The sequence below is a fragment of the Podarcis muralis genome, chromosome 10 (assembly GCF_964188315.1).
Source record: "Podarcis muralis chromosome 10, rPodMur119.hap1.1, whole genome shotgun sequence".
Taxonomy (NCBI): domain Eukaryota; kingdom Metazoa; phylum Chordata; class Lepidosauria; order Squamata; family Lacertidae; genus Podarcis; species Podarcis muralis.
The window spans coordinates 53578698-53593875 of NC_135664.1; the positions used below are offsets into that span (position 1 = coordinate 53578698).

General features: G+C 43.5%; 1 protein-coding gene across 1 annotated transcript; it reads right to left on the reverse strand.

Moving 5' to 3' along the window:
* Positions 1-3762: 3762 nt before the first annotated feature.
* SPIC (Spi-C transcription factor) lies at positions 3763-11695 on the reverse strand. The gene is made up of 5 exons (XM_077935602.1): positions 11644-11695; positions 8408-8518; positions 7229-7335; positions 5723-5831; positions 3763-4473 (listed from the first exon to the last, which is right to left on the reverse strand). Exons 1-5 carry the CDS (start codon positions 11693-11695, stop codon positions 4019-4021), a joined length of 834 nt encoding a protein of 277 aa, XP_077791728.1. The 3' UTR covers positions 3763-4018.
* Between the last annotated feature and the right edge of the window lie 3483 nt (positions 11696-15178).

Sequence of the window (15178 nt, forward strand, 5' to 3'; positions counted from 1 at the left end):
ATGCTGAAAGATAAGGAGGACAAGCAAGCAAGATTTAGGGCCAAACCAGATGTTAAAGGGGGCCTTGCATTTAATGTGTCTCTTTTTTTTTTTTTTTTTTGTAAATGCAAATACATCAGCTAGCAGAAAGTGATAATTAAGGAGATCAGGGCAGGCATTCCTTCTCCCTGCTACTGTCTTGAGGAAATTCTCTCTTCGAAGGGGGTAGTTGCATTGCTAGGAACTCCCCCATTTCCACCAATTGGGTATTACCTTCCAAAGCAAATACCAGCTTCAGAAGGAATTTCTTCAGGATTGATGCACAGGAGGAAGTGGTCCATGCATACTCTGGCCCTGTTAATTATCAGTTGCCTCCGAACTGTTGCAATCTGCGTTTTGCAAAATCCCGCATGTTTTCAAGTCTAGTTTGGTTGGTCCTTATAGAGCCGAATGAAACCAGTTTAGCTTAAAAACAACGTTGACATATAGCACCACCATGTGGCATCTGACAACATTAAAGCAGTAATATAAGGTCTTGTTCACTCAACCTACTGTGTCGGCATAGCTGGTTATATACCATCAGCCCTAAAGGTCCAGATGCTGGAGCAAAAGCCACACAAGTAGTATCCTCACATCCATGGTAGGAACTGCACTGTAGCGACCATCACCATCCAGTCTCTTTTCAATAAAATGCCTAGCACATTTGCAAAGCTAAGCAGGGTCCAGCATGGTTTCAAACTGGATGGAGGACCACGTGTTGAGATTCCAGAATTGCAGGAGGTTAAACTAGATAATCCTCAGAGTCCCTTCCAACTCTGTAATTCTATGATTCTATGATCATTGCTATTCCAGCATACACACAACCTGTTCCTATCAAAGCATACCTGTCCGGCACAAGGGCTCCTGCTGACAAGGCTGATATCCCTCTTCTTGCCTAAGAAGAAACATAAGAAAAGCCCCACTGGATCAGGCCAAAGGCTCATCTAGGCCAGCACCATCTTCTTGCAATGGCCTGTGATGTCCATTAAGGCAAATGAGTCACTCTCCCACCAACCCAATTCTTCAAAGCCCACCAGCCTTCTTACTTACAATCTACAGGGTCCAGAAATGAGAGGGGAAATGTGACTCGAATGTGTGTTGAAAGTATTGTGTGTACAATACTTGGTCTATACTCTTAAGGGTTCATGTAGGGGTTATTCCCAGCCCTACCAGGAGATTCCAGGATTGAACCTGAGGCCTTCTGCAGGGAAGGTGGTGCTCTATCACAGAGCTATGCCTCTTCCCTCCTCCCCAGACTTCTATCCGGCAGCATTTCTTTCCATCGTCAAAAGGGAAACTCCTATGAGGATATGTGCAAGGTTCAGATATGGATGCAGATCCTTCCTGAAGCAAGGTTCCCCCTTTGCATGTTACAAAGAAGCACCACCAGCTGCATGCTCCTGTCACTGACCTCTTATGCCCAAAACTCCTCTTAGTTGCTGTAAATGACTGTTTAAGGAGGTGGGAGTGGTTATACGGAGAGTTTAAAGTGCTATTTTTCTGACTTGCTAGTTTTGCAATGTAAACAAGGGCTTGTCTGCTCTCGTGTTGGTTAGAGGGTTGGGCTTGGCCCAGGGGGTTTTAAAAAAGGGGGGTAAAGGACCCCTGGACCAGGGGGTCAGCAAACCTTTTCAGCAGCGGGCTGGTCCACTGTCCCTCCGAGCTTGTGGGGGGCTGGACTATATTTTTTTTGAGGGGGAGAAAGAATTCCTATGCCCCACAAATAACCCAGAGATGCATTTTATATAAAAGGACACATTCTACTCATGTAAAACAAGCTGATTCCCGGACCGTCTGCGGGCCAGATTTAGAAGGCTATTGGGCCAGATCCAGCCCCCAGGCCTTAGTGTGCCTACCCATGCACCTGGACAGTTAAGTCCAGTCAAAGGCAACTATGGTGTTGCTGCGCTCACCTTGCTTTCAGGCCGAGGGAGCTGGCGTTTGTCCACAGACAACTTTCTGGGTCATGTGGCCAGCATAACTAAACCGCTTCTGGCGCAACAGAACACCGTGACGGAAACCAGAGCGCATGGAAACGCTGTTTACCTTCCTGCCACAGCAGTACAGTACCTATTTGTTTGCACTGGTATGCTTTTGAACTGCTAGGTTGGCAGGAGCTGGGACAGAGCAATGGGAGCTCACTCTGTCAAGGGGATTCGAACTGCCAACCTTCCCATCAGCAAGTCCAAGAAGCACCCAGGTTCAAATGCCGACACAGCCATGAAGCTCAGTGGGTAACCTTGGGCCAATCAGCGTTGTGCATGCTAATCTACTCTACAAGGTTGTAGTGAGGGCAACAGAAAAAGAAGAACCACGTAAGAACCTTTGAGCAAGGGTGGAATAATCATACAATAAATAAATGGGAAATGTACATTGAGCAGCTTAATGGTGTAAATTGCACAAAAGAAGTGCACAGTTGATTTACACCTTATGTGTGAAAACTTTTGTTGCAGTACTGCAATCAAAGCAGAGGTATAGGATACCTATTATAGATTTCAGTTGATTTAGTGTGGAGTGGGGAAATCTTTCATAATGCTTGCTTATGTTTAAATTCAGTGATCGCTGATATGGGAAGTTAGATACGTCTTTAAATGGGTTTCATGGGTACACTAAGAACAAACTTGAGGAAAGTTTGGTGTGAGTTCAGCTGCCTGTTTTCTAATTACTGTGCTTGCTAGCTTCTCATGTGGCATAATACTAGAGACTTTAAAAAACCTAAACCTCTTGAGACAGACTGTATTATGCTATGAATCTGGTTGCTACATCTCTCACAAGTTACTGTGGGAGTCATCTGATAGCAACACACAGTAATTTCACCCATATACAGTGTGATATTACTTTACTTGCAAATCCTCTTTCTAATTTGGTGCCAATCATCATTTGCTAGCCTCAAGTCCCTCTAAATGATCATAACTTGTGATGACTGAGTTTAGACTACCACTAAAATATTTAAACAAGCCTTTAGATCAGAGGCGCTGTCTTAGGTTTCTGCAGGAGCAGGGCAAAGGGATTTCAGTAGGGGAGGAAGGATTTGCAGCAAGGATCAAAGGCCTGCCCTTGGATCTATTTATTTCAAGTGCAAAAGGGGGACAGGAGAGTATTTTAGGACGTTTCTGTATTGAAGGCTTGAGATGTGAATATGTATAAAATAAACCATAATTATTTGGAGGGGCTAATTATTATTACTTCCATGCAAGCAACATTTCTGAAGATTTTTGAACTGTAATAGTTAATGACCCACTTGTGCCTATGAGGATTTTAGTACATGCTGGCTGTTGCTGAATATTAATAACAAAAAGCTCCCATATAATAATGCCTGTTAGATAAAGTGATATTTAATGAGATACATACAGTAAGAAGCAAATTAAATGCATAAACCATTGTAGACACACAAGCCACAGTAATTCTTGATGTGTTATATGCACTAGGATGCTCAGAGATCTTAATATTTGGGTTTGTGATTATAATATACCATTAAACTCTACCATTAAGGCAACAGACCTGTACACACTTACTGGGGATACAGTTCAGTGGACTTTACTTCTGAGTAAACATGCTTAAGAGGGTGCAGTTAATTGGAGGAAAGATCTGTTGAAATAAATAGATCCTCTAAATCAATACTGTTATAATTTAGATGTTCTTACAATAGTCTGTTCCCTGTGTTATTGATCTCCCCTTTCTCCTTCTTTTAGGAGCTTTGCAGAACAATTGTGTATATGTCTGTGTATATATGTCTTGGCAAGCCTTGCCAAGTTTCTGTGGGACTTACTCTCAGGCACATGTGGAGTATAGCCTTAAACATCTCCTACGACCATCCCAGCTAAGACTGAAGAATGGTTTACGTGAATCTGAAAGCTTGCATATGTTTTCAGGTTTCTAGTGAGTTAATAGTTTAGGGAGCATAAAAAAGAAAAGAAAAAACGTGCAGATGCATAATGTGATATCTCAAGGGGCTGGGGGAATATACGCTGGAGAAGAGTTGCTGTCCTTCAAAGTTTCTTTAAGACTCATAACAGAATGGATTTGTATTGCTATAAAGCTGCTGTAGTTCATGATCCTTGTTATACATGTAATAATGATAAGAAAGCCAGCTGTCTGCATAGTGGCACTTTTGATCACCTTGATGATAGAGATCAAAATCTCCCTCTTTCCCAGGAAAGCAAGCCAGAGAAAGCCTTTGCAAAGCTATGGCACCAAACTGATAGGTCAGTTTCCTTCGGATTTTGATTATTTCTCCTGTTCTTCCGTAATTCCTCAGAGCTCTGGCCATTTTCTGGTAGGTCATGATCTTCCGGTTTCCCTTGCGTTCCCCCCACAGTTCTGCCAATTTCTCCTTGTGTTTGGAAACAAACTGGAAGACGCCATTGGGCTTATCTAACCACTGGATGCAGTTTGCCAGGTCTGGATTATGGAGAGATTCGTGAAGATATTCAAACAGGCGTAGCTTCTTCCTGCCTATCAGGAAGTTTAAAAAAATAATAATAATTAAACAGGTCCAATACCTTGCCCCAAAATGGGATATTGGAGACTGGCTGATCCAACATGGTGGGATTCAAGGGAGGCTTTTTCAATAGAGGTCTTATAACTGCCTCCTTCAGGCATGCTAGAACCATGCCTTGCTGGAAGAAGGCACTGACCGCTCCCGTCATCCACTTAGCCCGTCCCCCACTGGCCCTTTTGATGAGCCAGGAAGGACAAGGATCTAGCATTCTTGGGCTGTACAAATTGAAAAGTATCCATTAACACTGGACAAGCAGAGGCCAGTTACATCCACCAGATCTGTATCAACTATAGCATCCAAGTCAGAATGGATCCAAGTGATTTTGTCAGCGAAGTGCAGAACGACTTGTTCACAGTGGTCCATTGAGTGGTCTAAATTCTCCTCACGATGGCCAAATTGTAAAATACCCCTGACCCCAGATCTCATTGGATATCAGGATTTGACACCTACCTTTCCTTTCCATTCTGAACAGAGGAGAGGTGAAAATAGCTTATCTGTGTGAGTGAGCACAGCGGTAGCTGATATAAGTGCCTTCCACCGCCCATAAAATTGATGGGGCATGCCCATATAATTTTGGGAAGCTCTCTTTCTGCTATTTTAGATACCCATTTAGATGTGGCAGACATAATGCCATGCCTCTTCAGCAACCATTTTATGTTATGCCACATCCCCATGGCAGCCATTTTGTGTTATGTCATGCTCCCACAGCTGCCATTTTGTGACTGGTGCCCAAGGTAAAAAGGTAAAGGTACCCCTGCCCGTACGGGCCAGTCTTGCCAGACTCCGGGGTTGTGCGCCCATCTCACTCTAGAGGCCGGGAGCCAGCGCTGTCCGCAGACACTTCCGGGTCACGTGGCCAGCGTGACGAAGCTACTCTGGCGAGCCAGAGCCGCACACGAAAACGCCGTTTACCTTCCCGCTAGTAAGCGGTCCCTATTTATCTACTTGCACCCAAGGGTGCTTTCAAACTGCTAGGTTGGCAGGCGCTGGGACCGAGCAACGGGAGCGCACCCCGCCGCAGGGATTTGAACCGCCGACCATACGATCGGCAAGTCCTAGGCGCTGAGGTTTTACCCACAGCGCCACCTGCATCCCCCGGTGCCCATGGTGTTTAGTCCAAATGCCAGATGTGGCCACTCGCTCCAAAAGTTGATGAACCCTGATCCAGAATGCACACGTGTAATTGCCAGAATGTTCACAAACCTTTCCTGCCTTTTTGCTGCAAAGGTATGACATACATCTCTGGATTTTCTGGAACAGTCTGCAGAGTATGGTACTCAGCTGCACCCAGATAAAAATCTGCCTCTGTATTCTGAAAGAAATGGACAATAATAGTGTGAGGAGACATGAAACGGAGTGAAGTTATTTATCTGCTCTCTAGAATTCCACAGTGACCCAAGCTTTCTTCAAGTGAAAGAGCAAAGGTCTGTGAAGCTATGCTTTTGACCTTGCCTCTGATGATGAAGGGCTTTGGCTAATCCCACAGTGGCTATCTGTCATGGGAGTAGCTGAGGGGGGGCAGGGAAGGGCAGCTACCCCCCCTAAATCAATAAAAATACATAGCAAACTGAGGTTCTACCCCCCACCCCAGCAAAAGGTCTGCCCCCCTAACAAGAATCCTGGCTATGCCCATGCTGTGACTCTGAGGTGAGGAGGACTTCACACATAGACTTCTATGCATGCAGCTTTCCGAAAGCTCTGAAACCCTGATCATGCAGGGCCCCAGGCTCTAGGGAAGTCTACACACGTAGAGGTCTACATGCAAAGACTTCTCCACCTCAGAGTTTTATGCTAAAGTGAAGGTGGTAGGAGCAGGGCAGGGGAAACTAGTCAGGGATGAGACTTGAGACTCTCTCAAAGCCACACATCCTCCCTGGGTCCCACCTATTAAGTAGTGGGTTGACAAAGCAGATGACACAGAGATTTCTCCAAGTACAGTGGTACCTTGGGTTACATACGCTTCAGGTTACAGACTCTGCTAACCCAGAAATGGTGCCTCAGGTTAAGAACTTTGCTTCAGGATGAGAACAGAAATCGTGCTCCGGCGGCGCGGCGGCAGCAGGAGGCCCCATTAGCTAAAGTGGTGCTTCAGGTTAAGAACAGTTTCAGGTTAAGAACGGACCTGCGGAACAAATTAAGCACTTAACCCGAGGTACCACTGTAGTTCTTTATAAGTAAGCTGGAACTGAACTGAACTGAACACAGCTCAGCCAGCCTGCTTCTATAGGCAGCCAGCTGTCAACACTGTAACAACAACAGCCCAGGGTTTCCTGCCTAAATTAACTGACGTGGACCTGAGTGAAAACTATATACACAATACCCCCTGGTGGCCAGGGTGAGAACTTCAATACATAACACCACACATCAGTGGTCCTGTTCTGCACTCTCCTCCTGCTTTTGCTCAACTGGAAAGCATCCTTGAACTCTGACGATGCCTCTTGCTTGCCTGGATAGAGAGATGTGGGTTGTGTACATGTAGAAACTTCTGATTTTGTGTGACCAGAATATAGCCTACTGAACAAAGGTGGGGCATAGGCATTGCTTGTTACCTCTGGCCCCACTCGCTATAAGCATGTGGCCCCCAGAAGGAATATATGGCCCTTGGGCTGAAACAGGCTTCCCAGCTCTGATGTCAAGAATGCAATAGAATAGAATGCATTTTTCATTTCTCCGCCACCCCCCTGCACTTAAATACTGAGTTTTACTTACTAGTAAAGTCGGTGCTTCACTCCAGCTATATATTGGTTTATCTGATAGGTAACTTGGATTTGCTTGGAGAGAATGGTGATGGTAAGTCAGACAGTTTTTAAAGTCTTCTTGGGGAAAATAAACAGAATATGTCAGCGAGAGGTAAAAAAAGATGTGTAAATAAGTGTAAGTGTAAATAAGTGTAATAAGAGGTAAAGAATAAGCTCCAGGGCATTCATTTATTCATTTACAATATTTATTTGCTGTCCAATAGCAATATGCTGGGAGGCTTACAGTTAAATGCTAAATTGCAACTAAAAGCAATAAAATGCTAAGCAGAGAACACAAACAGTTTAAAACTAAGAGTATAAAAGAAAATAATCTCCACATGGAGGATAATGCCTGAATAGGGCTGTCCAAAACTCTACTCTACTGGAGAGCTCACTCTGAGATGTGTCTCATTTTACACAACGCAGCCCAAATCCAGGACACCATTTTCCAAGTCCAATACCCCATACAAGTTGCATGACCCATGCAAGATCATGGACCCAGAAATAACATTTTTGGGGTGTAAAGTGCCTGATCTTTTTTTTTTCCTGGGTTAAGATCTTGGCCCAAAATCACGCAAGAGCGAGGCACCCAAAATGGCCACCATACTCTCATGGGGGGAAATGGGATGTCACAGTTTTTCCAGGGCAGTTGATGGGTATGCCTTACTGTATTGGACTAGGAAGGCCTAGGTTCAGATTTTCACTCAGCCACAAAGCTGAATAGAAGATGGTGCTGCACCAACCATAATCCCCCAGCCAAACAAATCTCACAGAGCTGTTGTGCAGATTAAAATGGGAAGGAATAAGTATGCCATCCTGAGGTCTTTCAAGGAACAGCCAGGATGTGTGTGGAAATGAAACTACAAATAATTAGATTTAAAACACATTATACTCCTGCAATTGTTTGCTGGATTCTTTGTCCATAATGTAATTTACCGTAATTTTTTTATGCTGAACACATCAGATTTGGGGGACAGGTGGGGAAACAGACAGTGCATCTTTTTCATGTATATTCTGACATTCGGAAATAATTGGAACTTACACATAATCAGAACCTGGGACTCTGGGCTCATTTGAGAAGAACAGCAGGATAAAGATGTAACAAATAAAACAAAACAAAGCTGGAATATAACTAGTATTGCTTTTTTACCTGGCGCATAATTACAGTCGCCATAGGAATGTTTCTGCAACACCTCCAAGGCATCTTCAAGGGCTTGTCCCAGCAAGTCTTGGTCTGTAAAGCTCTGTGACAAACATATAACTGAAAATGTGCAAGATGCAGTTTTGTATACACCACTTCATTATATATATATATTTCCAAAATATCTATTTGGGAGTTGCCAGACTTGCTCTGAAATTGGGGTGGGGGGGGAGAGGCATTTTACAGAATGACTAAAAGGCTGCTGCCCAAATTAGGAGAGAAATTGGCAGGATAATTTGCAGTTCACCAGGCACAGCTATCTAGAGACATGCAACCGTTGCATTCACTGTGATGAGTTTCCGAGAGAAGATTTGATTAGGGCTGGGCGGTATATTGATATGTCATACAAAACCGGGTTGAAGTCCATATCGTGACAATGCTTTCATAATTTTTGACCTGGTAATATATCGCGAATCATGATGAGTCTATGTGTGTTATGCAAAACTCACAATGTGGGTGAAACCATGAAGCCAGCCAATACTTCTCTTGATTCCTGCAGCCCCCGTTAACTCTGCCAGCTCATCTTTCCCCTGCCTCCTTCAGGAGGCAATGAATCACAAGAGCAGGCGCTGGCAAAAATCACAATGCGAGAAAAATCATGAAGCCAGCCGACAGCCTATTAAACTACAGAGTGGCGGACAAAGTTTATATCTTCACCACATTTCGGTAATTTTCGTAAGCGTACACTGTTCTGCATCTGGCAGATCTCCAGCTGAAGAATGACTAAGCATTGACAGCAATTAAAGTGACTTCATAAAGAATTCCTTGGAAAAATTGGAAAGCTTTTCTCAAAGAAAGGAACCAATGGCTTGCAAACTTACCATTTCTTTTTTTAAAAAGCAAGTATCAGATCTTCAAGCCTGTGTGAAAGCAAAACAGCTTTATTTAGAGCTGGAGTTACTGTTCAAAATTCAAAATGACATTGAGGTATAATTTCTCTTCCATAATTGATGGCAGATTCCACCCCTATTACCAATTTAGTTTATTTACTTATGCACTTTTCCCCATTTATTTACGGCACAGACTTAAACTGCTTTTTAGTTCCTCTTCCCAGAAAGCTCTGGGAATTGTAGTTCTGTGAGAGTGCTAAGTGTCTCCTAACAATTTCCAGTACTCTTAACATGCTACAGTTCCCAGGATTCTTTGGGGGGGAACCATGACTGTTAAAGTGATATAAACTCAAAATGAGAGTTTTATTCTTTATTGAAAAACTAATCCTACTTCATTGCAAGTATGATATCAGTGAACTATGTAAATGCTTTATGGATTTCCTGAATTATATTAGAGAAAACTATTTTGCAAAAATGTAAATATTAGGCAAAAATGCATATACAAATGTGTTTACAAGGAGAAATACACACAAAAAAGCTTACAAATTTTCATGAAGACTTAATTGGTTTTTTAAAAAAGCTGTTGTAGAAATGTGGCGAACTGAATTTAAGAGTGGAAAAATAAGAAACTGAGAGAAACCAAAATTCACATATTTGCTCATCTCTACTGATGGGAGGAATATACATTTTTTAAAATAAAACAAATAATGATGTTTTACTGGAGTGTACATAATCACACCCAAAAGACAATGGAAAGACAAAAAGAAAGGAAGGAAGGAAGTTTAAAATTACTGGTGAATTTAGATTTCACTAGCCACAATTATTGTGACTCTGCAATTTGCCACGCACAGTAAAAAAATGAAAACACTGGGGTATTTAAAAACAGGTTGTGACACATCCAGCTGTGTCACAGAGACAGCCCTGGACTAGATACAAAGGAAGCCTTGGCTTCTGCTCAGTGCATGGGGTGGTGAATTTGCCAAAAACTGTTGTTCTTCTTGCTGGACAACAAGCTGATCATTTGTCAAAATTCTTTTCTCGCTGACTGTCAATCAAAAAGGTAAAAGAAATGTGCCAGCCTCCTCCTGTGCCTTTATTAGTGATTTTATGAACAGGAATGAGCAAGTGAAGCTTTGTAAGGCTTGTAGCTAATATCCGCAGATCAAGCTGTTGTTAAAGGTGATTGTTGCTTAAAAGCAAACCTTTAGGGCACAGGAGCCCCTGTCCCACTTCACACCTGGTCACATTGCAATCAGCTGAAGTCACTGGCTTTAGAAAGGCATTACTTTTTCAGAGAGCTGGTGGTTCAGAAGAAGAGTTGCATACCCTTCAATATTAATCTGATGAAAATAGGGACGTCCCATTCCATAATGATAATTTTGCTATTTATACCCCACACATCTTACTGGGTTGCCCCAGCCACTCTGGGAGGCTTCCAACATATATAAAAACATAATAAAACATTAAACATTAACAAAAAAACCTATTCCTTATACAGGATTGCCTTCAGATAGCTTGGGGGTTGGATAACTCCATACCCTCCAACATTTCTCCAATGAAAATAGGGATATCCTAAGGAAAAGTGGAGGGACGTGGGAAGGTAAATGGCGTTTCTGTGCGCTGCTCTGGTTCAGAAGCGGCTTAGTCATGCTGGCCACATGACCCGGAAGCTGTACGCCGGCTCCCTCGGCCAGTAAAGCGAGATGAGCCAGAGTCAGTCACGACTGGACCTAATGGTCAGGGGTTCCTTTACCTTTAAGGAAAAGTGGGACATTCTGGGATCAAATCAGAAATCAGGACAGCTTCTCTAAATGAGGGACGTCCCAAGAAAATAGGGACACTTGGAGGGTCTTGAGTTGCCGTTCATCATCCTGGGCATCCGTTATATGTGGGCAGCTGCTGGTGTCCACACAGCCCTGTAGGGTGCACTGGAGCATATGCCCAACTTCCACCCATCCTTGCTGCCATGGGACCCCTTTCTTGGCATTAAGAAAATAATAACAGCAGAGGTGCTGCTGCTCATAGCCGCCACTTAGAATAATAGAATCATAGAATTGTAGAGTTGGAAGAGACCACAAGGATCATTTTGTACAACCCCCTGCAATGCAGGAATCTTTTGCCCAACGTGAGGCTTGAACTCACAACCCTGAGCTTAAGAGTTTCATGCTCTACCAGCTGAGCTATCCCCAAGTTATCTTGGCCCACCCAACCACATTCTGGCTGCTTGCCACACACATCGCACCCTTCCCACCCTTGGATGTCCTCACTCAACAGCAGTACTTTTGAATGGGAGCCAAGTGACAGTAGGCGATAAAAGAGCTAAAATCTTTCAGCACTTATTCTGGAAACACTTACCTAGGAAACGGCGCTGACTCGAAGTGCCCAGGAACTGCCTTATAGGCAACATAGGAGAAAATTAACTCCACATAGGGGCTGCGTTTAAATAACCCATTTTGGGGAAGTTCTGTAATTGGGGATTTCTCTTTAAAACAAAAGATGCGGCACACTTCAGCCTTAGCTTTAAAAAAAGCGTTTTTGCCACCTTTTCATGAACAAAGGGGAAAGGCAGAAAGAAGAAGGAAGTTTCTTAATGCTAGGGCAAGCATGAAGGTGGACCCGAGGTTAGCTATTCTGTTGGAAAGAAATGGAATCAATGCTTTGAAGAGAAGAAGAGTTTGGATTTGATATCCCGCTTTATCACTACCCGAAGGAGTCTCAAAGCGGCTAACATTCTCCTTTCCCTTCCTCCCCCACAACAAACACTCTGTGAGGTGAGTGGGGCTGAGAGACTTCAGAGAAGTGTGACTAGCCAAAGGTCACCCAGCAGATGCATGTGGAGGAGTGGAGACGCGAACCCAGTTCCCCAGATTACGAATCTACCGCTCTTAACCACTACACCACACTGGCTCTGAAATGGAAGAGGATTTAGGCAGTAGAGGCTGGTTCATTAGGACAACTGGGGCATTGCCCCGCCAAGCTCTGTCTGCCCTCAACCAACCCCCTATTCCTGCCCCCTTGCTTACAACCAACCAACCAACCAACCAACCAACCAACCAACTGCAAAGCGAGAGAGAGCTTTTGAATTAGAGGGCTAAATGCGAAAGAGGACAGCTTTAACAGTTGGTAGTTCCACCAACCTGAGAAGTTCTGGGTGGTACTGGCCCAGGAGAAAGCATTATCTGTGGCAGCTCCCCAGCTGCGGAATTCCCTCCACACACAGCTTCATCTGGCACCTTCACTATACAGTTTTCTGTGAATGCTTGAAGGTGCACCTCTTTAAGCCTTGGACACTTGAGATATATATATTTCTTGTGACTTCAATTTCTTTTAAACTTTTTTAATGTGTTTTAAATTCATGGAGTTGTAGAACTGGAAGGGACTTGGAGGGTCATCTAGTCCAATTCCCTGCAATGCCCTGGGACCTTAAGGTAAAGAGTGGGCAATGAAATAAAATTAAAATAATGTAGAAGAGAGAATGTATCCCTTGTCATTTTTTCTGTATCCCTGTGTATGCTTGCAGATATGTGTGTGTGTCTATATGTACACACAAACACATATCTTCCTATATACATATAAATGTAAGACTGTTGTCATGCTCTGTAGTTTGCGGCAATGGCAACTCCAGTATGATGAACGGCCGGCAAGAGAGCATGGAAGAGCGGTGGTGCCAGGCGGCCCAGGCAGGAACAGGGTCAAAGGCGCTTCTCAGAGCAGTTGAGCAAGCTGTTCTGAGAAGCACACGTCTTTATTTGAGCATGTGAACTTGAGCACTTAGCCATGTACCGAACAGCTGAACATCAGAAATGAGAAATCTATAACTAAAAGGGGTGTTGGGGGGAAGAGAACAGAGAGAAGGGAGGGGGAATAAGAGAAGGTCCTGTTTTATTGTGGAAACCCTAATAGGCAAAAGAGATAGAGAATGCTTTTTCCTGTTTCCCACCCTCAAAGTCTAGGCCTGTGTGAGCCACATACTTCAAGCACCAAAAATAGTTAAACGGAAGGAGTTTTGAAAATGTGAGGCATGATGACTCGGCATGGGATTTGGAACCAAAGCTGACTGAGCAGTAAATTTCCTATCAATCTGCCATTCTCCTTTGTAAGTTGTTCAACCGAACTTAACAAGCTGGTTCTGTCTAGTGTAAGAAGCATGCTTAAGACCAAATGAAGTGCTTTTAATTCTTGTTGAATTCTACACCCAATGAAACTCATGTTTAAGCTGTCTTTGGAAATCAATGGAGATTAAAATGGCTCATCTTTGGCCGGATTATGGACAGTGTTTTGAAAGCCTTGCAATGGCTGAAGAAACAGAAGGCCTACTGATATGACTACAGTGGTACCTCTGGTTACGTACTTAATTCGTTCCGGAGGTCCGTTCTTAACCTGAAACTGTTCTTAACCTGAAGCACCACTTTACCTAATGGGGTCTCCTGCTGCTACCGCACCGCCAGAGCACAATTTCTGTTCTCATCCTGAAGCAAAGTTCTTAACCCGAGGTACTATTTCTGGGTTAGCGGAGTCTGTAACCTGAAGCGTCTGTAACCTGAAGCGTATGTAACCCGAGGTACCACTGTATTTGGTAGCCATTGAGGGAGGTGGGGCATTTTGTGTCTGGACTCTTGTATAATATATAACTGATTGTATAGTTCTGGTGCTAAACTCTCTCCCCCCCCCCCCCAATTTTCTCTGCTGGTTAAAAAAGTTTTATGCAGCCGTTTATTTGTTTTGTTCCTGTAATGTAATGTTGCCTTCTAATTATTCTATTTCTTGTGACCTAAACAGGGAGCATACGTTATTTGATAGTTTATATATTGGGTGCCCCCAGAATTTGCTGCCTGAGGCATTCACCTCATTCTACCTAATGGTAGAGCTGGTCCTAGTTTCACATTGACCACACTCTCCCATTTTATTATATTAGTGCAAGTGTCAAGTTCCAGAAGGAACTTGGAGGGGCTGCATCAGCACATGGACGGGATGTCTGCAGCACACACAATGCATGTTCATGCACACACATCATATAGGTACATCTCCCCAATGCCACAAGGTAGCCTTTTTCAAGGATAATTCCTACTCAGCAGTACTTCTCTGGCAAATGCTTCCGTGGCACCATATAACCCAAGGCAGTGCCCTCTGTTGGGAAGTCCCATTGAGAAGGGAACAATTGAAAACCGCAACAACGAGGAACAGATCTGAACATACCATTTTTTTTATTTTAAAAATGCTTTACTTTTCTTCAAAGATGCTGAGAGCATCATTTCTTTTGTTCATTTCCTATCCACCGCCACCCCAAAAATACACCTAGCCAAGCATATCTGGATTAATCATCCATCAATTTTTTAAAAAATGTCCCACCTGTTTTGCACTTGGTTGAAGTGCCACATTTAATATTATATTTTGCTCCAAGCAAAGAGGATGCTCATCTAAAATGCACATAAATCCACAAGGAAGTCATGAGCGGGGCATATTCCCCTAAAATGCACATCAAAGGTGGCCTTCCAGATGTTGTTGAGGACCACAGCACCCATCTTCTCTGGCAGCTGGCTGGAGCTGATAGGAATTGAGGTCCCAAAACACCTGGAAGGTCACAGGCTCCCCAGTCCTGATATACATTTGTTACACCAAGAGGACAAAGCAGCCTTACAGAATGCATGTTTACTCAGAAACCCGTTGTGCATAGGATTGTAAACTTCAGGTGTAATTTCATACCTTTATAATTTCTACTGAAATTAATGGAATCTACTGAAATTAACGGAATTTAGGTTCCGTTATTAGAGGTGCTTTTTTTTCTTCAAAAAAATGTTTAGGAGTACTCTCATTTTGACTCAAAAAAACCCCCACCATTTTATAGTTCAAATTGGGGGGGGGGGGAATACAGTAAATGGACAAAAGGACA

Excerpts from the sequence above, each read along its gene's own strand:
- SPIC (XM_077935602.1), bottom strand. The coding sequence starts at position 11,695 with ATGTTGCCTATAAGGCAGTTCCTGGGCACTTCGAGTCAGCGCCGTTTC. Across the intron at positions 7,336-8,407 it reads CGACTGTAATTATGCGCCAG|AAGACTTTAAAAACTGTCTG; the intron begins GTAAAAAAGCAA and ends ATTTTCCCCAAG. Across the intron at positions 5,832-7,228 it reads GTGAAGCACCGACTTTACTA|AATACAGAGGCAGATTTTTA; the intron begins GTAAGTAAAACT and ends CATTTCTTTCAG.